Source organism: Dictyostelium discoideum, assembly GCF_000004695.1.
Source record: "Dictyostelium discoideum AX4 chromosome 1 chromosome, whole genome shotgun sequence".
In the NCBI taxonomy this organism is placed as follows: Eukaryota; Evosea; class Eumycetozoa; order Dictyosteliales; family Dictyosteliaceae; genus Dictyostelium; species Dictyostelium discoideum.
Genome location: NC_007087.3, coordinates 1,112,192 through 1,139,069, shown reverse-complemented (window position 1 = coordinate 1,139,069; position 26,878 = coordinate 1,112,192). Strand labels below are relative to the sequence as shown.

Genomic DNA, 26,878 nt, shown 5'->3' with positions numbered 1-26,878 from the left:
TTTGTTTGTTCCTTAATACTGTTATTATTATTATTATTATTATTATTATTATTTATTGTAGCAGATGATGATGATACATTTGAAGGTTGATTACTTAAATCTGATGGTTGTGGTGATAAATGTGATGGTGTTGAAGCTAATGATGGTGAATTGCTAGCTGTCATAGTAATGCTATTTCCTTCAATTGATATGTTATTATTGTTATTATTATTATTATTATTATTAATATTAATATTATTACTATTTGTATTTTCCGATTCTATAATTACAAAAGAGTCATCAGACTCTAAATTTAAGTTTGATTGTTGATCAATTTCTGAAAAATTTCTTGGTGGTACAGGTGGTGGCACTTTTCTACCAATACTAATTGAATGTGATTTTGTATTAATAGTACCTGTGCTAGAGGAGAGGGATGATGATGGTGTTGTTGTTGATTTACCATTTGTTGTTGCTGTGGTTGTGGTGGTTGATGTTGTTGAATTAATACTTGATGATAACGAAGAATTATTATTAATTCTGGAAGATGAAAAATAACTATGATTATCATCTTTTGAATCAATGAATTTAGTTGGTGATAAAGCACTACTTTTAGTGATAATTGCAGGTGTATTATGAGTTAATTTTGAAAATTCTTGCAAGGTAGCACCAGATTCATAGAGTTTCGATCTATTAATTCTAACCATTTTATAGAGTAATAAATGATGATATGCATTTCTAACAGGTTGATCCCAATGTAAAAACAAAGCGTAAAAGTATTTATTTAAAAGTAAATCTTGGAAAAGAACTTTACGAAGATTTCTTTGGAAACATTCACTTGTATTGTATAGCATTTGTAATGCTCTAATTAGAATTTGGTGATGATCAGCCACTATTATACTCTCAATACCTTCACAAAAGAAATTGATATCGAAAGAGTCGGGTAAAGGACCATACTCTTTTAGCCAGCATTCAACCAATGACAACGTAGTTGAAACCACTGGTAGATCGAATACACAAGTCTTTAAGAAAATGGTTTTCATCATTACATCCATTATATTATCTTGTCTACAACATTGAATCAATGTATACTGAGCATCCAATGATGGTGTTGGCTTTGATAGTGGTGGTGGTGCTTGTTCCCTTGTCTTTATTTCATGTAGTAATGCATAGGCTATAGTAAAGAATCCTGGTACAGTTTTCATATCGACTGTTTCACCTAAAACATATTTACAACTTGTGAGCCAATCTTTAAAAAATATAAAAAAAACACTTTCTTTTCTTGCTAAATTATCTATCCAACCTTGTGGTATATTTTCAATTGAAAATTCTTCAATAAAATTTATATTATTATTATTATTATTATTATTATTATTATTATTATTATTATTATTATTATTATTATTATTATTATTTATATTATTATTATTTATATTATTCCCATTTATATTATTATTATTTATATTATTTATATTATTTATATTATTCCCATTTATATTATTTCCATTTATATTATTCACATTTATATTATTATTCCCACTTATATTATTATTATTACCATTTATATTATTATTCCCATTTATATTATTACTATTCACATTTATATTATTACTATTATTATTTATATTATTTATATTATTACTATTTATATTATTATTATTATTATTATTATTATTATTATTATTATTATTATTATTATTATTTATATTATTTATATTATTATTATTACCCATTTGCATTAAAAAAGTATGAAATGGTGATTTATCTGGTCTATCACCAACAATTGTTAAATGTTTTAAATTTGAAGGTATTGGAAAATGTGATATAATATCTTGAATTTCTGTTTCTGGTGGTGTTAATGCTTCTAAAATTATTTTTGCTACTTTTGGTATTCTAAAAAATGATACTGATAAAAACTTTATATTAATTTTTTTAAAAAAAAAAAAAAAGTGTAAGTATTTCTAAATTAATTTTAAATTTAAATTTAAATTTTTTTTTAATAAAAAAATAAATATAAATATAAATACTTTTGAACAAAAATGAGTTAATGGTATTGAAAAGAATAATGGTGATGATAAAATTGTAGCAATAAATGAAAAAGTTTTATGTATAATTTTTCTATATTTTGATAAGATTTCATTTGGAGCCAATGACCAAGGTCTAGTGGTAATTGGATCAATATGTGAAATTGAACTATCATATTCTTTTCTACGACAAATTAAAAGAATAGTTTGATAAAATGGTGTTAAATCCTTTTCAATATTATGATACTTTTCAATGAATGATAATAATTGTGACCATAATGTTAACATTGCATCCCTACATGAATATGAAATTGCTTTAGTTGATCTTAATACTCCACCGCCACCACTAATCCCATTACTACTACTGCCATCAAGTTGTTGTGCTTTAATTCCACCACTATTTGTTAACTCTTTATATGCCGCTAATAATCCATTCTCTGAATTACCATTTGCTGATGAAGAAATTGGTGACATTGATAATGGTGATTGTTGATCTTTATTATTATTTAAATCTTTATTATTATTACTATTACTATTACTATTTGGTGTGCTATTTACAGGGGGGTTGGTTGTTGATGATGATGATGATGATGATGATGATGTTGATGATGATGATGCAGTGGTTTGTGCTGCAGTTGCGTTATTTGTTAAATTTGCTAAATTTGAATTTGATGTATTTGGTGAAGTTGAGGAGGATGAAATGAAGCCAGAAGTTGGTGGTGAATCAGATTCACCATGTTGTGAACTATGTGATGTCGAAGCAAAACCCTCAGATTTATGAGCTGGTTTATATTGTATAATCTCTAAAAGTGGGATTAACTCATTCAATGAGACTGTGATTTTATGAAATGTTGTAATCGCTTTCTCTTTTTTCTTTTCATCTGATCCTAAAAGATTCGATTCTAAAACTGGTATCAATGAACCAATTGATGCTACCTTTTTCTCTACTGTTCCACACCAATGTTTATATTTTAATTTTGGTTTCTCTTCTCTTGCACTTAATGGATTTGAATTATTATTAAAATTATTATTGTTATTATTATTATTGTTGTGATGATTATTATTATTATTATTGTGATTATTATTATTTTGATTTACTAAATTTGGGTCTATTAATTTAGATATCAAATAATTCATTTTATTTGTAATTTCATTCATTTTTTTTTTTTTATAAAAAAAAATAATAATACTAAAATTGTATTATTATTAAATTTTATATTATTATTATTATTATTATTAATATTTATTTATTTATTTATTTATTTATTTATTTATTTATTTATTTATTTATTTGGTTTATTATTATTTATTTAAATTTAATAACTATTATTATTGTTGTTTTGATTCCCAGAGAAAAAAAAAAAGGCTTCTATTTTAGATATGTGTGGTGTTTGTTATGGAGTTAAAAATATTTTAGTTGAAAAAAAAAAAAAAAAAAAAAAAAAAAAATTTTTGAAAAAAAAAAAAAAAATATTAATAATGTGGATTTTTTTTTTTTTTTTTATTGCGTTGTTAAAAAAAAAAAAAATTATAAGAATATTGGTTTTTGTTATCAAAAAAAAAAAAAAAAAAAAAAAAAAAAAAGTAATTGTAAACTGATTTTGTATTATTATTTTTATTATTATTATTATTTTATTATTATTATTGTTTTTTTTTTCCTTTTTTTTATTTTTTTATTTTTTTATTTTTTTATTTTTTTTATTTTTTTATATTTTTTTTATTTTTATTTTTTTTTTAAAAATAGTTTGAGGACTTATTGAGGGTGGGTTATGAGAGAAAATTATTGTTTGTGGTGAGTGGTGGTTGTGTGCTAAAGGGTGGTTGGTTTCATTCAAATTCAGATTGTGTTTATAGTTGATGGAGTTATGCAATAAAATAATTACATTTAAAATGATTAGAAGCAGATGTGGGTTGTGTGATAATTTAAAAAAAAAAAAAAAAAAATTGGAAAAATATAAAATTTTAAATTTTTATTAAAAAAAACCAAAAAAAAAAAATATTTAAAAAAAAAATAAAATAAAAAAAAAAAAATAAAATCAAAAAAAAAAAATAAAAAAGGTTTGTGGACAAATTTAAAAATAAAGTTTGTGAAAAAAAAAAAAAAAAAAAAAAAAAAAAAAGATTATTTTTATTAAGAACCAAAAGATCAAAGATGGATCTTAGTAAATGGAAAGAAAAAAAAAAAATAATACAAAAAAGAATATAAAATAAATAAAAATATCTTTTTTTCAATGAATAAAAAAAAAAAAAAAAAAAGTCAAAAAAAAAATATCTTTTTTTTTTTTAACAATTTATTTTTTATTTTTTAAAATAATTCTTTTGTCATTTGACATTTGAACAAACAATATCAGAGATATGTTTTTTTTTATTTTTTTTTTTTTTTTCGCTTATTGTCAACTTGTGGAAAGATTTTTTTTTGGAAATCTATTATTAGTAATTTATGTATTTTTTATTATTTGTGTGATTTTAATTATTATTTTAATTATTTGTTAACATATGGAAAAAATAAAAAATAAAAAAATATTGGACCTGTGTTTGTCATTATAATAGATTAAAAAAAAAAAAAAAAAAAAAAACACAAAAATTTTTTTTTTTTGAATTATATTTTAATCTAATATTCTTTGTTTGAAGATGAATTAAGGGAAGATTCTGAAGAATTTATACCTTCAACCAAAAAAGAAAATTAAAAAAAAACAATTAAAAGTTAACCAAATCATTGTTTTCTTTTATATAAATTAAAAAATTAATAAAATAAAAAAACAAATAAAAAAATAAATAAAAAAATAAAAAAATAAATATTGTTTCCATTAGCAGATAAAGAAGAAATTAATTTAACAGCTTCAAATATTGAAAACAATTTAATAATAAATGAAGAAGCCTATATACAATTAATATTAGTATATAATAATAAAGATTGTAAAATTTTTTTTTTTTGTTTTAAGTGAATAGTTATAACTTACAATTTTTTTTTTTAGTTTGAGTAAGATTATTAAATAATTTCAATGTTGATGGATGATTTATGGGGAGAATAAGTATAATAAAAACAAAACAAAAATTTTATAAAATTAATCTAATAGTTTCCAATTTAGAAATTTGATTAAAAAAAAGGAAAAAAAAAAAAATTAACATTCCTTTTTAGGACAAATCAAAATAATTTTAAATTGGAAATATAAAAAAAATTATCAGAATATAAATTGACCTTTTTTTTTTTTTTTTTTTTTTTTTTTTTTTTCATTCCAAACCAAAGAATTAAAACCAATAAAATGAAATAGTATTATTTCAAAAACAAAGATTAAAGATAGAATTTAAAAGAAAAAAAAAAAAAAAGGTTAAAAAGTGATTTAAAAAAAAAATTAAAAATAATTAATAAAATTAAAAAAAAATAAATAAATCTAATTTTACTATTAAAAAATATAGAAAAAAGAATTTAAAAGTGGTTATTTCTAAGAAAATGTAGTAATATGATATGTATCATAACCCAATCTAATGGTAAAGAAAGGAAAGATTTATCTATGCACTATATCATTTGGAAAAGTTAATGTTCATATCAATACTATCATATCCAAAGAGAAATAAAAAATGGTCAGTATTAATATTGGTGTCAGAGAAAGGAAAGATTTATCTATGCACTATAACATTAGGAAAATATATGGCCATATAATTCCCTAAATTTTTCAATAAAGTTTATTGAATAAACCTTAAAATTTTTAAATAAAACTGCATTTCAAAAACAAATATAATAATTAAATAATAAAAAAAAATAAAAAAAATAAAAAAGAACTTATATTATAAAATATTATAAAATTTTCCCCCTGTCCAACTTCCTAAAAAAAAAATAAATATAAAATAAAAAATAAATAAAATCTACCTTCATTTAGGTTTAGCAAAGTCGCAACTAATAAGTCCATATTCTCTTCAAAAGTTTTTAAATAAATACATATATCTAAATATTCATTGTTGCCTTCCATTTTGCAAAATAATAAATTTAAAAATTAAAAAAAAAAAAGATTTTGTTTATATATTCTTTTTTTTTTTTTTTTTTTTTTTTATTTCTTTTTTTTTTATTTCTTTTTTTTTTTTATTTCTCAACAAGGTCGTTCTTGTAAGAAATAATGCTATTGGATAAAGAAAAAGATACATTTCCAGGTGAGGATTATAAATATAAAAAATAAAAATATTAATAGTAAAGAAAAAATATAAAAAATAAAAGTGAAAAAAAATGATTTCCATTAAAAAAAGACAAAGTTAACTTTGTTTTTTTCTTTTTTTCCCTTAAACTTAAAAACAAATGAAAAAAATACACAGGTATATGTATATGATATTTTTATATTTATATTTATTATATTATTTTAATTTAATTTACCAAGCACAAAGATTAGCAAATGTAGACTTTGGATATCTTCTTATTAACCAAAGTCTCAATTCATTTGATGCAACCAAAAATACAGCAAAAGGAATTGGAATTAACCAATATTTATAACTGACAATAGTACAACCAAAGAAAGTTCTAACACCTGGTACATGAACAATGAATAGAGCAATGGCAAGCATAGAACAAACACCGAAATTGAATACCATATTACCGAAACCTTGTTGGAAAATTGAAATGATTCTAGTTTTAGCGCAGAAACAAGCCCCAACTCTACTTATTACAATCGCGATGAAATATGCAGTTTGAGCTTCATTTAAAATTTGAATTTGTTTAGCATCATCATGACCTCCATAAAGTGGAGCATCTTTCTTGAAATAGGTAGAGGAAACATTGTAAAGGTCGGAAGCACTATATCCATAATCCTTGAAAAGGAGGAAATAATTTAAGAAACCAGCAGCACATTGCCAACAACCTAACCAGAGATAAGAGAAAATAGCCAATCTAAGACTAACCAATTTATCTTTTTTAACATTTCTTGGTTTTCTTTTCATGAGATCAGTTTCACTACCTTCGTATGCATAAGATATTACAGGAATAAGATCAGTACCCAAATCTATACAAAGAATTAAAATACCTGATAAAGCTACTGGCATTTGAAGTACAAAGAAACAAAAGAATGGAATTGCCTCTGGAATATTTGAAGAGAGAGTGTAACAAATTGATTTCTTTAATTTATCGAAAATCATACGACCTTCTTCTACACCAGCGATAATTGATGCAAAATTATCATCCAATAAAACAATTGATGCTGCTTCTTTTGCTACATCACTACCAGTGATACCCATAGCACAACCTAAATCAGCCTTCTTGAGAGCAGGTGAATCATTGACACCATCACCAGTAACTGCTACAATTTCTCCTCGTTTTTGAAGGTGTGCGACAATTTGTAATTTCTGTTCTGGGCTGGTTCTACAAAAGCATAGTTCTCTTAGGGAAAGTATCTTGTCCCACTGTTCACTAGTGAGATCATCCAACATTGAGCCTGTAATGGCAATAGAGGTACCACGTGAAAAGTCCAAACTAAGTACATCAACACCTTCTCTTTCAGCAATATCATTAAGAGTTTCATCAGTTTCAATGATACCTACTTGCTTTGCAATTGCTGTTCCAGTCAATGGATGATCACCAGTTACCATCATAACTCTAATACCTGCTTCTTTACAAGTTCTAATGGCTTCTGGTACACCTGGACGTGGTGGATCCATTAACGCAGTTAAACCAACAAACACTAAATCTTTGGTTGGGAAATTCTTTTCTTCCATATCGAAAATATAATTGTTTGGGTATTGTTGTGGATCCAATGGTAAATAAGCTAAACCCAAAACTCTTTCACCTTTACCTGCTAAATGTTCATAAGATGATTGGAAATTTTGTAAATGTTTTTCATCAAGTTCTTGTTCTTCACCTTCGATGAGAATACGATTACACATTTTAATGATACGTTCTGGTGCACCTTTCATTACCATAAAGAATTCACCATCATCACCGATTGTATGAACACTCATTTGCCATTTATTTACAGAGTTGAATGGTATTTCAAAATATTTTGGGAATCTATCACGATACTGTTCAACATTTTCGACTTGTTCACAAAATTTGAGTAAAGCACTTTCCGATGCATCACCAATACACTTTCTTAATTGAATTGGAATATCATCTTGATTTTCAGATTTATCAAATACGGTTCTATTACATAGTGCTGCAACTTGATATAACTTTTTAAAGGTTGTAGCTTGAGCATTAAAAAAGTTACTTGCTGTTAATGAATTACAACTATAGATTGTACCATCATACCATAAATGAACAACAGTCATAATATTTTGAGTTAGGGTACCGGTTTTATCAGATGCAATTGTTGTAGTTGAACCAAGAGTTTCAACAGTTAAAAGATTCTTTACAAGTACATTCTTTCTGGACATTCTTTTTGCAGTTAAATTGAGTGTAACTGTAAGAGTTGGTAAAAGAGCCTCTGGTACTTGACTTACAACAATACCAATGGTATAGATAATTACTAAAATCCATTCAACTGATCTACCAAAACCAATTGCCAAAAAGATTGCACCTAAAGAAAATGCAACAATTGAAATGATTTTTATGAATTTTTCAATTTCTTCTTTCATTGGAGTTGAGTTTGGTTTTGAATTGGAAGCTAATTTAGCGATTTTACCAATAACAGTTCTATCACCAGTTGCAATGACTACACCAACACAATCACCTTGGCATGCTAATGTACCATAGAAAGTCAAATTCTGAGTTTCTAATGGATTTTCATCGGTACAATTTGGACTACGAGTTTGTGGTTCAGTTTCTCCAGTCAACGAGGCGTTATCAACCTTGAAATGATGTGATGCAATCACTCTTAAATCTGCTGGTACTTTATCACCAGCTCTAACAATTACAACATCACCAACTACTAAATCTTCGGAATCAATTTCAATTAAATTATCATCTCTAAGAACTTTAGTTGATGATGGTGCTAATTTCTTAAAACCTTCCATTACACCAGTAGATTTGGAATTTTGAATATATGAAAATGTACATGTTAAAAATACAACAATCCATAAAATAATACCTAAATATAACTAAATAATTATTTATTAAAAAAAAAAAATAAAAAAAAAAAATAAAAAATTAATATATTTTAAATAAAAAATTTATTATTTAAAAAAAAAAAAAAAAACTTACATTATCTTTACCAGTTTCAGTATCAATACCAAAAGCAATAATTGATAAAATACCACCAACTTCCAACATAATTGGGAAAAGTCCTAAAAATTCTTTAAGATATTTAACCCATTTTGGAACTGGTTTAGATGGAGTTAATGCATTCTTTCCATCAATTTCAAGTCTTTCACTTGCAAATTCTCTACTAAGACCAAAACTATGTCTTGGATCATTAATATTAATATTTGTTTTTAATTTAATAATCAATTCTTCAAGTGGTAATGTATGATCATGCTATAAAATAAATAAAAAAAAAAATATAAAAAAATAAAAAAATAAAAATAAAAAAAAAAATTAGTATATATGTTGGAATATTATTATTATTATTATTATTATTATTATTATTATTATTATTATTATTATTATTATTATTATTATTATTATTATTATTATTATTATTATTATTATTATTATTATTATTATTATTATTAATATTTTTTTTTTCTATTTTTAAATTATTTATTTAAAAAAAAAAATTAAATAATTTCCGCCTGGGTGAAATAATTTTTGTACAACTAAAAATAATTGCGCAATTATTGTGAGATATTTTTTGACATTTAATTTCCAATTTTTTTTTTTTTTTTACGACGTGGTCGCAAAATAAAATAAAAAAATATTAAAAAAAAAAAATCAACGGAAATTGAATATTGATTCGGTGATAATGATGATTATTTTAATTTTGTTTTGTTTTTTTTTTTTTTTTTTTTACTTACAGTTAATTCTTCAGTAGTTTGAGTAGCTAAATCTTTAGGTTTGTGTTGAGTTTTTTTTTCAATATTATCTTGAGCAAGATCAATTGCAGACATTGGTTCTTTATCATTACCATCAATTGGTTCAATAGTTGAAGGTGAAGCACCGACATCAGTTGTAGTTGTAGTGGTGGTGGTATTTGATTTGTTTTTTTTTAATTTATTTTTAATTCTATTTCTAAGTTTTACTTCCCTTTGTCTCTCCTTTTCTTTTACCATTGAATAGTAAAGTGGAATTTGAGGTTCGGTAATAAATTCTACACTTTCCATTGATTTGGACTTTTTTAAGTTGGAACTAGAGGAGCCCAATTCAATCTCATGTTGAGATCCAGATCTGCTTTTAGACAAGCCTCCACTCTTTGACATTGGATTTCCACTACCACTGGCTCCATTGTTTGGGTTATTTGAGGTGTCTGCAAATGGGTTAATCTCATTATGTGGATTGTGACAAAGATTAAAATCGTGAAATGATGTTTGTTTTGGTATGTGTGATTGTGATTGACGAATTGCTGATGGTGGTAATAATTGGTTGTTGTTGTTGCGGTGGTAGTGGTGGTGATGATGATGATGGTACTTGACTGCTACTGCTATTAATATTACTAGTATTATTATTATTGCTGTCGCTTGGTTGGTTGTTGGTATTATTAGTGGTGTTGATATCTTCGTTTGTTAAACTATTTGTTGAATTTTTGATATTCATAACTTTTTATTCAATTAAAAAAGGTTCAAAAAATACTTGATTGTTTTTTTTATCAATAATGTGGGTGTTTAATTTTTTAGTTTTTGTTTTTTTTTTTTTTTTTTTTTTTTCTTTTATCAAACTATGGAATTTTAAAAAAAAAAAAAAAAAATTTTAATTGTTAGGGGGTTTTCCAAAAAAAAAAAGATCCTTTTTAAAAAAAAAAAAAAAAAAATAATTAAAAAAAAAAAAATTTTGTGATTGAATCTTTAAAATAGATTAAAAAAATAAAATAAAAAATATTTTTTTTTTTTTTTTTTTTTTAATTTATTTGGAATTATTTAATTATTATTATTATTTTTTTTTTTTTTTTATTTTTTTATTTTTATTATTTTTATTTTTTTTTATTTTTTAATTTTTTTTTTTTTTTAATTTAATTTTATACTTACTGATTAATATTATTTATTGTATTGGCAAAGGAAAAACTAATAAAAAGAATGATAGAAAAAAAAAAAAAAAATTTTATTTATGACAGGTTGGATTTCAAAAAAAAAAAAAAAAAAAAATAAAAAATAAAAAAATAAAAAAAATAAAAAAAAAAAAAATAAAATTTTTAAATTATTTTAAAAGAAAATAGAGTTGAAGATTTTTGGCAATCCTACGGAGTGTCAACGAGTGAGGTGAGTTAGGGGAGTGGTGAGAAATGGGGTAATATTGTTTTTATAAATTGATTTTTTTTTATTTTTTTTATTTTTATTTTTTTTATTATGGTAATTTATCATATGAAAAATATATTTATATATTATTAAAATATTAATTAATTTTGTATTATTTGTTTGTCGTTTTATTTTTTTTTTTATTTTTTTTTTTAAATTATTTTATATTTTATTTTTTTTTTTTCAATTTTTTGTATTTTTTTTTTTTTTTTCTAATTTTAAAAATTTTTATTTTTATTTTATTTTTTTTTCAGATTCAAATAATTATTTAAATTTATTTTAAAAAAGCCTTTTTTTTTTTTTTTTTTTTTTTTTTTAATTATTTTTGTATTTTTTTTTTTAGAAAGTATTATTTTCAGATGTCGTTTGGAAAAAAAAAAAAAAAAAAAAAAAAAAAAAAAAAAGCGGAAATGCAAATATTCAAAAAATCTTTTGGCCCTTTTGCCTTTTCAAATTTTCAAAAAAAAATTATTTTTAAATTTTCTTTTTTTTTTCTTTTAAAATTTTTGATCAATCACCTTAAACATATTATTTTTATTTTTTTATTTTATTTATTTTATTTATTTTATTTATTACTTTTTATTATACATATATTTTATTTTTTTATTTATTTTTTTTTGTTTTTTTGTTTTTTTTTTTATTTTATTTTTTTTATTTACCGAAATTATATTAAAACATAAATTACTATTGTCATTAAAAAATTTTTTTTTTTGTAATATTTTAATAATCCACTCCGTAATCTTTTTTAATCCTTTTCACACCAAAAGTGTCAAATTCAAAAAAAGTTATTTTTATTTTGTTTTTTTTGTTAAATTGTTTTTATTTTTTTTTTTTTTTTGTTTAATAATGAAGAAAAAAAAAACAAAAAAATTAAACAGAAAAATTAAACACCAACACACCCCCAGTTTAAAAATATTTTTCAAATAATATCCAATTAAAAATACTTTTCAAAAAAAAAAAAAAAAAAAAAAAAACAAAAAAAAAAAAAACAAAAAAAAATAAAAAAAAATAAAAAAAAAAATAAAAATAAAAACAAAAACAAATAAAAAAATCTGGTTGGGTTTAATTAAAATTAATGTTTATATTAGTATTCTATTTTTTTTTATTTAATTTTTTTTATTTGTTTTTTTATTTTTTTATTTTTTTTTAGCTTTCTTAAAATTAATTTCAAAACCAATTAAAATTTCACCAAAGAAATAATGAGTTCAATTGAGTTGAGTTAAAAAATAAAATTATTTCAATTACAGTTTATAATAATTATCGTTGTAATGTAGAGTTATTAGAATTAATTTTAGATAATCCAAAACTTTATAATACCACCAATACCAATACCACCACCAATACCACCACCAATACCAATACCAATACCAATACCAATACAAATACCAATACAAATACAAATACCAATACCAATACCAATACCAATACAAAATCAGATGGTTATATAAATGTTTCAAAAATTGAAATTAATAAATTCTTTGAAATTGAATCATTTGAAATTAAAAAAAGATTATTTAATTTAAAGTTTTTAGAAAATGAATTTAACATTGAAATATTTAAAAAAAGGAAATTCAATAAATAAAGATTTTTTAATATTAAAAGAAAAGATTGAAAACATTTTAAAAATAGTTAATAATAATACTTTATTAAATGGAGAATATGATTTAATATTATTTAAAAATAAATTCCATTCAAGTGGAAAATAACATTTAATTGATTGAATATGTAAATATTTTTCTCTTTTTTCATCTGCACCATTTTCATCAGAACCATTTTCATTTTGTTTTGAATCAATTGATGATGACCATGCTGGTGACGATGATGAACAACAATATGGATTAATTGAATTTAAAAATTCTAAATATTGATCTTTAGTATCTGATGAATAGAGAATATAAAACATTATAACCATATGATCACAATATAAATTACCAATTAATTCATATACATCTTTTGATGAATAATATTTAATGAATTCTAAAATGGATTCTTTTGAATTATTTTTAAATATAATTTCAACTTGAGATAAAATTGTTTCATAATTTCTATAAAGTTTGGTTATAATGATTATATTCAAGAATTTGTAATTTCAACTGAAAATTTAGAAGAAAGATTTCTACCAATTTTGTTTTCTACATTCTATCATTCAATACTTGAATTAAATTCATTAATTTTAAATATTTTTTTTTGATAATATTCGATCAGAATCAAGGTTTGCAAATGTATTTCAAAAGTTAATAGAAGGTCTTTATGAATTATATTTAAAAGAATGTGATATATTTGAATGGATTTGTGAAGCTTATGATTTAATTGAAGAAGCCAATAGTGGGGGTAAACAGTTTTTTATAGATTTGGATTCAACCTATAATCAATATGAATACTTGTCAATGAAATCTATATATCTTAAAAATATTTTAATGAAGTATATGGTGAATTGGATGAAGATGAAGATCAATTTTTCAATTTTAAAATTTCAATTGAAAAAATCTTTGAAGATGAAACTTCAGTTGAATCACTCTATAAAGTATTGGAAAAAAGTTAAAGAGGTAATAAATTAGAAATTTTAAATGAGCATTTAATATTTTTTTTAGATATTAATAGAATCGATTTATTCTTTGATCAATTAATTAAATTCAAATCTAAAATTAAAGGTAATATTTCAAATCAAGAAATTAATTTTTCAGATAACCAGATAACAGTATCTTAGAAAAAAAAATTTAAAAAACTGATTATCGAAAAAAATAAAACTATCGAAAAAAAAAAATATATAATTTATTTGATAATAGATTTAAAATAATAAATAATTAAAATCGATTTTTTTAATTTGATTTATAAATTGGAATTAAAATTGAAGCAGCAAATCCTTGAGAAAAACCACCTTGATTACAAGTTGGATTACCAACAACATAACCTGGTTGAACAACTAATGAATTAGTTTTGATTGAAACATAACTACCTTCAAGAGCTACCAAATTATTGTCAACTGTGAAATTTGCAACCTTGTTACCGTTAATATCAGTTACAGCAATATCGTAATAATGATGACCAAGGGCACCTGAATTGTAATATGTTGAGGCTAATCCAGTAAAATGAGTTTTAACATTGAAAGTACCAACTCTATCCCTTCCATTGGTCATTACGAATTGAATTGGTACTGATGTTAAATTCTTTACAGTTGGGAAAGATAATTTAAACATTCCACCATATCTACCGACCATATTGTAATAGGTCACAGAGGTAGCTAAATTCCAACCATAGGAAGATGTGAAAACTTCTTGTTTTGAAACTCCATTATTCCATAACTTATCGGTTAAAGCTTTTGGAGGATGAGAGTTACAGTTATCGATTTCCGCCATAATATAGGTTCCAGTACTATCAGTATAAGAGTAATCATCACTTGAAACTGGTGCATAGTAACCAGCTGGTGTAAAGTAAATTTGATAATTAGTTGGTAATAACATTTGAATCATTGCAGTTTGGTAAGCTATAGAAGCTATGGTAGAAATTTTTTGAAAGTCTAATCCATTGATATTGAGTGAGGATGGATTATTGGTTGGTAAGAAACATAATGCAAAGGTTTTACTCATCATACCCCAATCTTGTAAAATGGTATTTTTCATTCTTTGGGCATTTGCCATTTCATTTTCATAATTTTCATTTAAATGATCATAGAGTTTACTTAATGTAACTTGATAGGTTGATGGGCCTGAATCATTACTTTCAGCATCTAATTCACCAAATTCTACTGCTGACTCACCAATGTTTGCAATTATTGAACCACCAATTGGTATCTCTGAAATAATTGCATAAAAAACACTGGTAATTGCATCGGTGTAATTTCCATTTACAACTTGGTCAGATGACAACAACTTGGTCAGATGACATTAATTAAATTTGCCAAGTTTGTTAAATTTGTACTACCTTGACTAAATAATTTACTATAAAAATCGGAATAGTTATCAAATACTAAACGGACATTGATTGCGTAGGTGAGTTCATTTTTGATTTGATTTTGAACATTTGAAAAATCTTCAGTTGAATGAATTGATGATGGACAAGTTGCATTGGAGACATTAACATAGAAATGTTCTAAACTAACATTAATACTTGTATAAAGTGATCTAATATCATCAGTATAACCATTTGTTGCATCATTACTAAGGTATTGATATGATGCTAATAAATCACCACTTGTGTAAGCTGGAAATGGTTCTGGTACTTCACTAACAATTTGGTTTAATGAATAGGTTGGATTTGCAATCCATTGGAAATTAATATCACTAGCACTAGTTGGTTGAGCTAATACACAATTAACAGTTGAATCAACTCCAAGTTCGCCAACGAATCCAATACATAAATTTGGATAATATTGATTGAATATTTGATTATTTTCGTTGATACCCCATTGTTGCATTAGATCATTTGCTTTGTAAACATTGGTATTTAAATAATAGTTTGTTTTACTACCATTAATTGATGGACCAATATCTAATACTAAATTACCATCCAAACGTGATAAAATGTGACCATCGTTTGTCATTTGCCAAATTTGACCTATTGATTTTGCTTGAACTTTATTCATTACTACACTAGTATTATATGATGTACTATTATTTAATACACTTAGACCCCAATAATTATTATTGGAATCCAATTTTTTGCTTTGAAAGTAACCCCAATTACCAGTTGGAATTGGTGCTCTTCTAAAAGTTGTCCATTTTTGAGTTGCGTTTCCATTTAAAGGTGCAACACAAATATTCAAATTGTCGATATCAAGGTATTTACCATTACCTTGGTTTTGAATTTTATTATTTGTTGTATCAATTGTCCAAATTTGAGTTTTTGAATTTGAATTAAGTTGTACTAATTCAACAAAATAACCACCTGATGAAACATCTAAAACAAAATTACCACTGGATGTAAAGATATGACCATCATCTGAAAGAAGCCATGTTTGAATTGACTCAGATGCTACACATTGGAATGTATTACTGGTTGATAAATAATATGGTATAATATTATTTGAACCTTTGAATAAGCTTTTTGCTGCGAATGGGTATTTTGGTTTTGAACTTGTACTTGTACTTTTTAATTGTTTTTCTTCACTTTCATTTGAAGATTTTGAAATATCTTCAATATTTATCATTTCTTTATTTTTAATTTTTTTATTTTATTTATTTAAATTTTTTGTTTTAAAAGTTATTTAATTTATTTTTGAGAATGAAAAAAAAAAAAAAGTTTTAAAGTATTTATATTTTTTTTAAGTCTATTATTTTTATTTTTTTTTTTTTTTTAACCCATGGTTTAGATCTTTGTTCAAGTCAACACCAACACAGGTGTCAAAATGGAGTGTTATCTTTCACTCATTGCATTTTTTAGGGTTTGTGTTTTAATTGGTGAAAGTGTGAATATTTAAAATAAAAAAAAAAAAAAGAAAAAAAAATTTAAAAAACTGATTATCGAAAAAAATAAAAATATCTTCAAAACACCAAAAAATGCCAATCTTAAAAAAAGTAACTTAGAAAAAAAAATTTAAAAAACTGTTTATCGAAAAATAAAAATATCTTCAAAACACCAAAAAAAAAAAAAAAAAAATATATATAATAATTTATTTGATAATAGATTTAAAATAATAAATAATGATAATATTTTCAGAAAAAAAAGTTTTTTTTTGTGAAATGAAAATGTTTTTTTTGTCGAAATTGTTTTCATATTAAATTAATATGAGAGTTTATTCTTTCTTTCTAATTTCAACATACAAGTTAACCAAAAATGCAACAACACACCAAATTTTATGATGATAGTCCAATAAAGTTGTTGATTCAATCTTATTCTTAAATCTAAAAGTGAGACAGGTAATTGAATATTTTTTAATGTGAGCAAAAACATTTTCAATTATTATTCTAATCGATTTAAACCTTGCATCTGATTCTTTTTCATCGCTTACATAATATTCTGGTTCAAAACATTCTCCATTTATATCACCATCATTATTTTTATTATTATTATTATTATTATTATTATTATTATTATTGTTTTTTCTCGAAATTACTATAAATTTAAAATATAATTTATCGGATCCTTGAAAGCCTTTATCGCCCATTATATGTTCATAAGAGTCATCGAACCATTTTTTAATGATTATTGTTCCAATCAATTTTATTCTTTTTATTTAAAAAATAAAGATACAATTAATCTTTATGATAATTCTGAAATAATATCTTTAAGATCAGATGAATAAATAAATTTCAACAAAAACTATAAGATTTCTTTTTAAAGTTTTTAATACAATAAAATATTAATTTTAATATTAATATTATTTTCTTAATTATTTATTTTATTTTATTTATTAATTTTTTTTATTTTAATTTAATTAAATGGAAGTTGATATGATTTATTGGGCGTGGTGTTTGTTTAGAAAATTTAAAAATTGAATAAATAATAAAATAAATTATTGATTTAAAAAGTGTATGTGATATTTATCACATAATTAAATGTTTATTTATTATAGTTAAAGTTTTTTTTTTTTTTTTAATGTACACTGCAATAAAAAAAAAAAAAAAAAAAAAAAAAAAAGTTATTATTGTGTTATAATTTAAATTAATTTTTTATTATTATTTTATTTTGATTATTTTTTTTTTTTTTTTTATATTAATAAATTGAATTTAAAAATCAACACCTTCATGTTGTTGAAAGGTACCAGTTTTATAATATTCTTCAATTAAATTTTTTAATCTTGAAAATGAACCTTCAGTACCAGGTTTATTCATTTGATTAAAGAAATTTTCTTCAACTATTTTCCCAACAATTATTTTAAATTCTAAACTACTCTTCTGATTCTTTGATAATAGGTTACCAAGATGAGTGAAAAATGTTACAAATAAATATGATGTAATACGACGTGGTCTTAATGATACTAAATCTTTTAACCATCTTAATGAACTTTCAATATTTAAATTCTTATTTATAAGTTTATTATTATTATTATTACCAATTTGTGTACCAAAACCAAACATCATTGTTGAAGAGGAGGAGGAGGAAGAAGAAGAGCTTGATTTATGAGGTTGTTCTGATTTTAAAATTAAAGCACAATATAATGATAAATAACCACAAATTCTTTTATGAAATTCATCTTCAGTTTCAATTGGTTTATCATTATCTCCAACAATATCATTACTAAATGCATAACCCATCCTTTTTGAAATTGAAGATTGTGATTCATTCTCTTTTGGTGAGACATAGTAAGGTACAGTATAACAACATTTTTCATTTAATGAAGCTAATAAGCAATCAATTAACTCTGGATACTTTTCACCAACTCTAACCAATACTAATGCCAATGGAAATGATGAAGCATTATGAAATGTAATTTGTGATTCAACTTGACTTAATGACTTTTTCACAATTGATAAAATCGTTGATTTCTTTAAATAATCAGATTGTTGTGAATCTTGAATTGATTTAATTAATTTATTGGTTTTTTCATTAACTTGTTCTTGTGAAGCTGATATCTGATTAATTGCAATATTTATTAATTTTGAATTTTGTCTTTCAAATTCAACCATTTCTCTACTTAACATTGATTTCTTTTCATTTATAAACTTTATAATCATATCAAATTCTTTACTTCTTTCTTTAAAATCATTAAAATTTTTTGAATTTTCATTTAAACTAAAAATTATACCATCTTTTTTAATATATCCTAAATTATTATTTTGTTGATTTTGTTGTTGCTGTTGTTGTTGTAGTTGTTGTTGTTGTTGTTGTTGTTGTTGTTGTTGTTGTTGTTGTTGTTGTTGTAATTTTTCTTTTTCTTTTTCTTTTTCTTTTTGTTGTAAAAGTTCTTTTTCTTTTTGTAATTCTTTTTCTTTTTGTTGTTGTTGTTCTTTTTCAAATTTTTCTTTTTCTTCTTTTTCTTTTGCTAATTTTATTAATAATTGTTTTTGTTGTTCTTGTTGTTCTTTTTCTTTTTCTTCTTTTTCTAATTTTTCTTGTTTTTCTTTTTGTTCTTGTTGAAGTTGTCTTTGTTTTTCTTCACGTTTTTTTTGTTCATAACGTTCAATGAGTTGTTGTTGTTTTCTCTTTTCTTCTTTGATTGCCAATTCATATTTTAAGAGTTCTTCATTATGTCTATCAATTTCTTGTTGTTCCAATTTATTTAATTGATTCAATAGTGATAAAGATTCTGATAATTCAGATTGATGTTTTTGTTTGGCTTGTTTTAATTTAATTGAAAACTCTTTAATATCTTTTTTATGTTGTTTCTTTATTAAATTATTTAATCGAATTTGTTGTGAATGAAATTCTTTTCTCTCTTTAATCATTTGATTTTGATTATATTCTTTAATCTCTACCCATTTATCATCAATTTCTTTATTCTTTTCTTCAACAATTCTATTAATTTTAATTTCTCTTTCTCTTTCAACTCTATTTATAATTAATTCAGATTGAAATGAATTTAATATTAATTTTTTTTTATCTTTTTCTTTTTTATCTTTTTCTACTTTTTCTTTTTCTTCTTTTTCTTCTTTTTCTTTTTGTTTTTGTTGTTGTTGTTGATTATTATTATTATTTACAATTTTATTTTTAATTGGTGATTTTAATTTTATATTATATTCTTCATTATCATCATTATCTGAATAACTATCACTATCACTATCACTATCAATAGTTAAATCTTTAAGTGAATATATACCAGGTGCTTTTTTTAATGGTGATAGTGTTTTCTTCTTTTTTTGTTTTTGTTTTTGTTGTTGTTGTTGTTGTTGTTGTTGTTTTTTATTTGATGATGGCACTATACCTATATTAAAGTTAATTGAATTACCTGACCTTCTAATTGGTATAGTAATTTCAAATTCATTATCTTCATCTAAAAATCTTTTAATTTTATTATTGTTATTATTAATATTATTTGTATGTACATCATCTTTGAAATTTGATTTTATAAGTTTAAATGGTGATACTAATGGCTCTAATGTAATCGTAACACTACCATTACCATTCTCTTTACTATTATTTCTTTTAAAAGGCGATAATATCCTATTATTATTATTATTATTATTATTATTATTATTATTATTATTATTATTATTATTATTATTATTATTATTATTATTATTATTATTATTATTATTATTATTATTGGTATTACTAATGTTATTTGATGACGTTTTATTCATTTCATTTACCAAAATACTAATAAAAATAGTACTTTAAAAAATAAAAAATTAAAATGAAAAAAAAATAAAAAATAAAAAATCGACTTTTTTTTTGTGTTTGAACAAAAAAATAAAAAAAAAAAAAAAAAAATAATTGTGAAATTCAAAAAAAAAAAAAAAAAATATATAAATATATAAATATATAAAAAAAAATGTGTTTTTGAAATTTCTTTTAAATAGAAATTAAATGATAATGAAAAAATAAAATTATAATTTTAGATAAATAATTGGAATCTGATAATTTTAATTTTTCTTTATTTTTTTTTTAATTTTATTTTTATTTTTTTTTTTTTATTTTTTTTTTTTCGACAAAATAAAAAAACCCGCCAATTCTTTTATATTAAAAAAGTTTTTTATTGATAATAGTTTTAATATTATTTTAATTATTTATTTATTTATTTATTTAATTTATTTAATTTATTTATTAATTTATTAGTTTATTTTAATAAAATTTAGTTATGTAATAACATAATAAAGCAACAAATAATATCACTTCAATTTTTATTTATCACTTTAATTTTTTTTTTTTAAAAAAATAATAATAAAAATAAAAATAAAAATAAAAATAAAAATAAATTAATAAATGAAATCAAATACTAAAAATAGTGTAAAAAGAAAATCACCACCTCCTGTAAACCCAAATAAAAAATTTCCCTCTTTTGAAGGAAAACAAACTTCAATTAAAGATTTCTTTTTTAATGATACTACAACACCACCCAAAACTCCAACACAACCAATAAGATTCACCCAAAATAATAATAAGGAAAATGATAAATCTAACAATAACAATAATAATAATAATACGATAACGCCAATTAAAAAAACTACAACTACAACAACTGTAGTTGTTGAATCATTTGATGATTCTAGAAATACAAATTTAATTCAACAATTTCAAAAAGCATCAACACCATCATCTCCACAAATACCAAATAAATTACCACAACAAGAAAATCAACAACAAATACCAAATACACAACAACAACAAATAAAACAACTACAACAACAACAACAACAACAACAACAAGAATCACCAAATAATCTTTTTAAAACAATTAAAACAACTACAACTACAGAGACATTTGAAGAATTTCTATTATCTCAACCTACAACCCCACCTCCATCAAATACGACAACAACCACTACAACTACTTCATCATCATCACCTTCTTCCTCTAATAATATAACAACAATTGATGATAAAAATAATTTAATTAAAAATAATAGATATTATTTAAATGATTTTTTAATTGTAACAGAAACTGTATATAAAAGAGATAAACATTTATTTATTAATGATGAAAAAGATTATATTGAAGGAATGATTGAAACTTTGGATAGAGATTCACAGCATTTATTTGTTAGACTGTATAATAGAAAAGGACCATGGTTTCAAATTAATGAATTAAAATCATCAAACTATCAAAATGAAATTAAAAATATTGGTGCAGCCATTGAATCATTGGTAGAATATGGTTTCTTGGAATATTATAGTAGTGATAAACATGATTATAATGAAATTGCAAATCTATTAAAAATTGATCAATTAAAATCAATCGCTAGTTCATTTTCAATTCCAAATTCTTCAGGTAAAGAAACTTTTTTAAAAGTTATTTCTGGTGAACCATTTAAAGGTCAAAGTACATTGTTTTCACCAAAACCAATTTATAAAAAGTAATTAATTCATTTAAAATTATTAATAATTATTAATTATTTTAATATAAAAAAACTAATTTTTTTTTTTCTCTCTTTTTATAGAAAAGTTGAAAATTTAGTTGGAGAATCTATTAAAATTGTAACAGAAGTAGTTGAATTATGGAGAATGATTCATCATCTTTATTTCTATTCATGGAGTACTCATGATTCAAAATCAATGATTGTAAATAATATAATGGGAATTAAATATCCAGAATATACAGTTTGGAAAAGTAAAGTAAAAAAAGAAGTACAACAAAAAGAAGAAGAGGTGGAAAAAGAAAAAGAAGAAATACTACAAAATCAACTTATTCAAGTTAAACAAGAAAGTGATGTAATAGATTTAACACAAAATAGTAGTGGTAGTAGTAATAATAATAATAATAATAATAATAATAATAATAATAATAATAATAATAATAATAATATTAAAGAATATGATATTGATTTAACAGAGAATGAATCAATATTTCCAAATAGAGAATCATTATTAAAATATGAAAATGCAAGGAAATTAGAAGAGAAATCAATTAATCTTTATGAAAGTGGTGGTGATTTAGTAGCGTTAGAATCAATATTACAAGTTTGTTTAGATGAATTAGGTAGAAGTGTTAGTAAAAAAGTTAAATATAGTTTTGCATTAAAATTTACGGTTGGATGGGTTTATACTAGAATCCTATCTTGGTCAATTGATATATTTGAAAAGTTACGTAAATATCAACAATGTATCGATTTTTTAATGCTATTAATTGAATCACCTTATTGTAGAGGTAAAAGAGGATATTGGTGGCAACGTATGATCATCAATCATAAACATTTACATCGTAGTGATGATGCATTATTAATAGCGGAACGTTCACTAAAAGAAGATCCATTCCTACGTAGTGGTGATAGATTGGCCATTGAAAAACATTTAATTCAATTATCATCACCACCTCGTCGTTGGAGAATTCCTGCTGGTTTAATTCAATTCTCTTATAAATTAAAAGAGCCAATCTCAACTACAATCTATCGTGAAAAAGTTTCAAATAATCAACAAGGTTATAAAAGTAAATATTTATTTTTAACTCCTCAAATTAAAATTAATAAAATTAAAAAAATAATTATAAAGAGTAGTCAAAGTCAAAATAATCAACAAAAAGTTCAATCATCATTATCATCTCAAATTCAAACTCAAATTCAAACTCAAATTCAAACTCAAATTCAATCTTCTCAAATTCAAATTCAAAGTCCAATTCAATCTCAATCTCAATCTCAAAATCAAACACCAATTCAATCTCAAATTAATAATAATAATAATAATATTTTAGCAATTAGTAGTCAAAAAAGTTTTGATAGTATATTAACAACTACTTCAATTAATAATACACAAAGTTCAAGTCAAAATATTTATATTGATGAAGAAACATCATTAGAAATAACAAGTGATGATGAATTATTTCCACCAGGTCAAAGTTATAAAATTGAAAAAGAAAATCAATTACAAATTACAAATTCTGTTAAAAAAGAAGAAGAACAAGAAGAAGAAGAAGAAGAAGAAGAAGAAGGACAAGGACAAGAAGAAGAAGAAGAAGAAGAAGAAATTATTGAAATTACACATGGTACAGTTGAAGAAGTCTCACTTGAACATTATTCACAAAATGGTGGTTGGGAAGGTATTCATTGCGAGACTTCAATATTTATTACGTTGTATGTTTTATATTTTTGGGATATCATTTTTGATTCAAATGTACCACATGTATTTCAATCACCATTTCAAAATTCACCATTGGACTTTGGATCTGATGAATTTTATTTTACTAGAAAAGAAGCTATCGATAATCGTATAAAACGATTAGAACATTCAAACTATGATGATTTATTAATACTATTGAACCAATCTTGGCTTCATAATGGATGTGAAGCAAGAGGTGTCAATTGGAAATCAACATCATTAGAACAATTATCAATTATCTCAAAATGTTTAGGTGGTAAATTAATCGCTTTCATATCACGTTTACTAACTGAAGATTTTAAAAGTTTTTCACATGGTATGCCTGATTTATTATTATGGAAATTAAATAATAATAATGATGATGATATAGATGATAAAAATAATAATAATAGTTCAATAAAATTTGTTGAAGTTAAAGGAACAGGTGATAGATTACGTGATCAGCAAAGAATTTGGATTGATATGTTAATTTCATTTGGTTGTGACGTTGAAGTATGTCTTGTAAAAAATAAAAAAAATTAATAAATTTAAGGAAAATCAAAAAATAAAATTATAATTTTTAAGTGAATTATCTGAAATCAATTTTTTTATTTTTTTTTTTATTTTTTTTTTATTTCCAAACTTTTTCTTTTTAAAAATACCAGTACTCAAATTTTCAAAAAATATCTAAAAATCTCATAGATTCACAAAACTATTTTTATTTTTTTTATTTTTTTTTATTTTTTTTTTTTACATTAAAAATTCTTTTTTTCTTTTTTTTTTTTTTTTTAAACCATTTTTAAATGTAATATTAATATCTTCTATGTGTGTGATATATATAAAAAAAAAAAAAAAAATAAATAATAAAAAAATAAAAATAAATTAAAAAAAAAAATAAATTAAAAAAAAAATGAAAATTATTTCATTTTTATTTTTTATAATTTATTTAAATAAATGTTTTAGTTATGAATATTTATCTACAACATCATCCTCTGAATGTAAACAATATGTTTCAAGTATTTCAGAGGTTAATCCATTCGAATCAAATGCAAAAGTTCAAATTGTAGGTGAATTTTGTTTATATAATACAACAGGTGTTCAAATTTCAATGACATTATCAGGTAGTAATATAATTTATTCTTGTGACGATCCAACAATTGATCCACTTAGTCAAATTATATCATGTACAATTAATTTCGGTTTAGATAAAAATCAATCAACTACTTTTAATTTCAATCAATTTAATACAGTATTTATTAAAACACCAATTCCAATACCAGATGATAGTGATAGTGATAGTAGTAGTAGTGGTAGCAGTAGTACATTATCAATATCACCAGTTAGAGTATTAGGATCGAATACTTACCTTTATACAAATCAATCATGTCCAGGGAAATGTAAAGATCATGGTGTTTGTAGTATTGGTAGTACTTGTTTATGTAATGAAGGATATGCATCATTTGATTGTTCTCATAAGATTACAAATGATGCATTATCATTACCAGTTGGTATTGATTATTCAACATTTGCAATGGTAACGAGAAATGATATTTTTAATATTAAATTACAAAGTGTTTTAACATCATCATCATCATCATCGTCATCATCAACATATCAACAACAAGATATTATAGATTCAAATATAATTGATAAAAATGAAACATCAAATGGGTTATCATTTTCAACGATTGTTAATGAGAATAGTTGGTTAAATACAATTAAATATATGGCAAATTATTCAAAAAATAGTAATAGTACTTTAAATAAATTTATAAATTATCATGGTGCTTATTTACCAATCTCATCAGTTTCATCACAAATTTTAATTGAACCAACTATAAATACTCAATACCTTTTAAATAATGGTAATGGTAATGGTACAACTTTTGAAATGATATTACAAATTGAAAATTCAAACAATGATATGTATTCTGTTTCATGGGAGATATCAGATACGAATAATTCAATACTTTTTAATAATAAGAAAACAAATTCATTGATTTTATTTAGTTTATCAGATATTTATTGTTTTAATCAATCAATTGTACCAAATCATGCTCATTTAAGACTACTATCAAATGATGAAATATTAAAATTATTAAATCATTCATCAACTGACACTACTTCAACAGAGTCAACTTATTCAGTTGATTCAGTTTATCTTTCAATTGTTATTCCACAACAACAACAGCAATTAAATAATAGTACTGGTACTTATCAAGTTCAATTTGCAATTAATGCTTATAATTATTCAACTCTTAAATTCCCTGAATGGGCAATCGCTTTAATTATCGTTGGTGCAGTTGCAAGTTTTGCTTTTGTTTTATTCATACTGGTTCTTATAATTAGAAAAAAGAGACAACTTAAAAATTTAAGTGTAAATAATTCTGAAGAAAATAATAATCATCATCATCATCATCACAATAATAAAAATAATGATGAAAGTAAACCATTACTTCATTAATTAATTTTATGAAAAAAAAATAAAATAAAATAAAATAATAAATAAATATTAAATATTATCGAAAAATCTTTATTTTTTTTTTTTTTATTTTTTTATTTTTATATAAATCACAAAAGAGCACTAAATAAAATATAAAAAAAAAATTATATATTTCACACAAACCACATTTGATTTAATTATATTTCAAAAAAAAAAAAAATTTATCTTTGCACCCTTAAAACTCGTTTTTTTGACTTTGATTATTTTTTTTTTTTTTTTAAAAAAAGTTTAAAAATGACAAACAATAAAGAGATTGAAATAGATATAGATAAAATTTCAGAATCAATAATAGAAACACCAAAAACATTGTTAGGATTAATTGATGTTTTAAGAATTTATGACAAATACAAAGAGAATGAATCTATTAGAATTGAATCTTCATTACATAGATGAAAATGGGTATACAAATTTCATTCTAAATGTATTTTTTGATACTTCTGAATTTGTTTTTGCGGAAATTTTTGATATT

At 22.5% G+C, this 26,878-nt stretch overlaps 11 protein-coding genes across 11 annotated transcripts in view; 5 read left to right on the top strand and 6 right to left on the bottom strand.

The window, feature by feature from the left end:
* DDB_G0268394 (hypothetical protein) overlaps nt 1-3,158 on the bottom strand; it is a gene marked incomplete at both ends in the record, with an annotated part of 3,528 nt that extends 370 nt beyond the window's left edge. Inside the window, 2 exons of the mRNA XM_642331.1 lie at nt 1-1,937; nt 2,004-3,158. The exon at nt 1-1,937 is cut by the window's left edge and continues 69 nt beyond it. Coding sequence (XP_647423.1) covers nt 1-1,937; nt 2,004-3,158 — 3,092 coding nt within the window. The remainder of the gene's footprint in view (nt 1,938-2,003) is intronic.
* Nucleotides 3,159-3,890: 732 nt separating this feature from the next.
* Nucleotides 3,891-5,447, top strand: DDB_G0267926 (hypothetical protein; the record flags this gene model as incomplete). The annotated part of the gene is made up of 3 exons (XM_642330.1): nt 3,891-3,906; nt 4,812-4,897; nt 5,418-5,447. 3 exons carry the CDS (start codon nt 3,891-3,893, stop codon nt 5,445-5,447), a joined length of 132 nt encoding a protein of 43 aa, XP_647422.1.
* Nucleotides 5,448-5,786: 339 nt separating this feature from the next.
* On the bottom strand, nt 5,787-5,968 carry DDB_G0268392 (hypothetical protein; the record flags this gene model as incomplete). Its single annotated transcript, XM_642329.1, has 2 exons — nt 5,787-5,824; nt 5,869-5,968. The coding sequence occupies 2 exons, from the start codon at nt 5,966-5,968 to the stop codon at nt 5,787-5,789; spliced, it is 138 nt and encodes a 45-aa protein (XP_647421.1).
* Nucleotides 5,969-6,359: 391 nt separating this feature from the next.
* DDB_G0267924 (P-type ATPase) lies at nt 6,360-10,271 on the bottom strand (the record flags this gene model as incomplete). Its single annotated transcript, XM_642328.2, has 3 exons — nt 6,360-9,014; nt 9,118-9,390; nt 9,870-10,271. 3 exons carry the CDS (start codon nt 10,269-10,271, stop codon nt 6,360-6,362), a joined length of 3,330 nt encoding a protein of 1,109 aa, XP_647420.2.
* Nucleotides 10,272-13,520: 3,249 nt separating this feature from the next.
* DDB_G0267922 (hypothetical protein) lies at nt 13,521-14,007 on the top strand (the record flags this gene model as incomplete). The annotated part of the gene is made up of 3 exons (XM_642327.1): nt 13,521-13,533; nt 13,569-13,722; nt 13,902-14,007. 3 exons carry the CDS (start codon nt 13,521-13,523, stop codon nt 14,005-14,007), a joined length of 273 nt encoding a protein of 90 aa, XP_647419.1.
* Nucleotides 14,008-15,174: 1,167 nt separating this feature from the next.
* On the bottom strand, nt 15,175-16,446 carry cupA (calcium up-regulated protein; the record flags this gene model as incomplete). Its single annotated transcript, XM_642326.1, has 1 exon — nt 15,175-16,446. One exon carries the CDS (start codon nt 16,444-16,446, stop codon nt 15,175-15,177), a length of 1,272 nt encoding a protein of 423 aa, XP_647418.1.
* A 585-nt stretch (nt 16,447-17,031) lies between these two features.
* Nucleotides 17,032-17,403, bottom strand: DDB_G0267920 (hypothetical protein; the record flags this gene model as incomplete). Its single annotated transcript, XM_642325.1, has 1 exon — nt 17,032-17,403. One exon carries the CDS (start codon nt 17,401-17,403, stop codon nt 17,032-17,034), a length of 372 nt encoding a protein of 123 aa, XP_647417.1.
* A 562-nt stretch (nt 17,404-17,965) lies between these two features.
* DDB_G0267918 (hypothetical protein) lies at nt 17,966-20,479 on the bottom strand (the record flags this gene model as incomplete). Its single annotated transcript, XM_642324.1, has 1 exon — nt 17,966-20,479. The coding sequence occupies one exon, from the start codon at nt 20,477-20,479 to the stop codon at nt 17,966-17,968; it is 2,514 nt and encodes an 837-aa protein (XP_647416.1).
* Nucleotides 20,480-21,101: 622 nt separating this feature from the next.
* On the top strand, nt 21,102-24,449 carry mtmr15 (myotubularin related protein 15; the record flags this gene model as incomplete). The annotated part of the gene is made up of 2 exons (XM_642323.1): nt 21,102-22,192; nt 22,277-24,449. The coding sequence occupies 2 exons, from the start codon at nt 21,102-21,104 to the stop codon at nt 24,447-24,449; spliced, it is 3,264 nt and encodes a 1,087-aa protein (XP_647415.1).
* A 367-nt stretch (nt 24,450-24,816) lies between these two features.
* DDB_G0267914 (hypothetical protein) lies at nt 24,817-26,370 on the top strand (the record flags this gene model as incomplete). Its single annotated transcript, XM_642322.1, has 1 exon — nt 24,817-26,370. One exon carries the CDS (start codon nt 24,817-24,819, stop codon nt 26,368-26,370), a length of 1,554 nt encoding a protein of 517 aa, XP_647414.1.
* A 273-nt stretch (nt 26,371-26,643) lies between these two features.
* Nucleotides 26,644-26,802, top strand: DDB_G0267912 (hypothetical protein; the record flags this gene model as incomplete). Its single annotated transcript, XM_642321.1, has 1 exon — nt 26,644-26,802. One exon carries the CDS (start codon nt 26,644-26,646, stop codon nt 26,800-26,802), a length of 159 nt encoding a protein of 52 aa, XP_647413.1.
* Nucleotides 26,803-26,878: the final 76 nt, after the last annotated feature.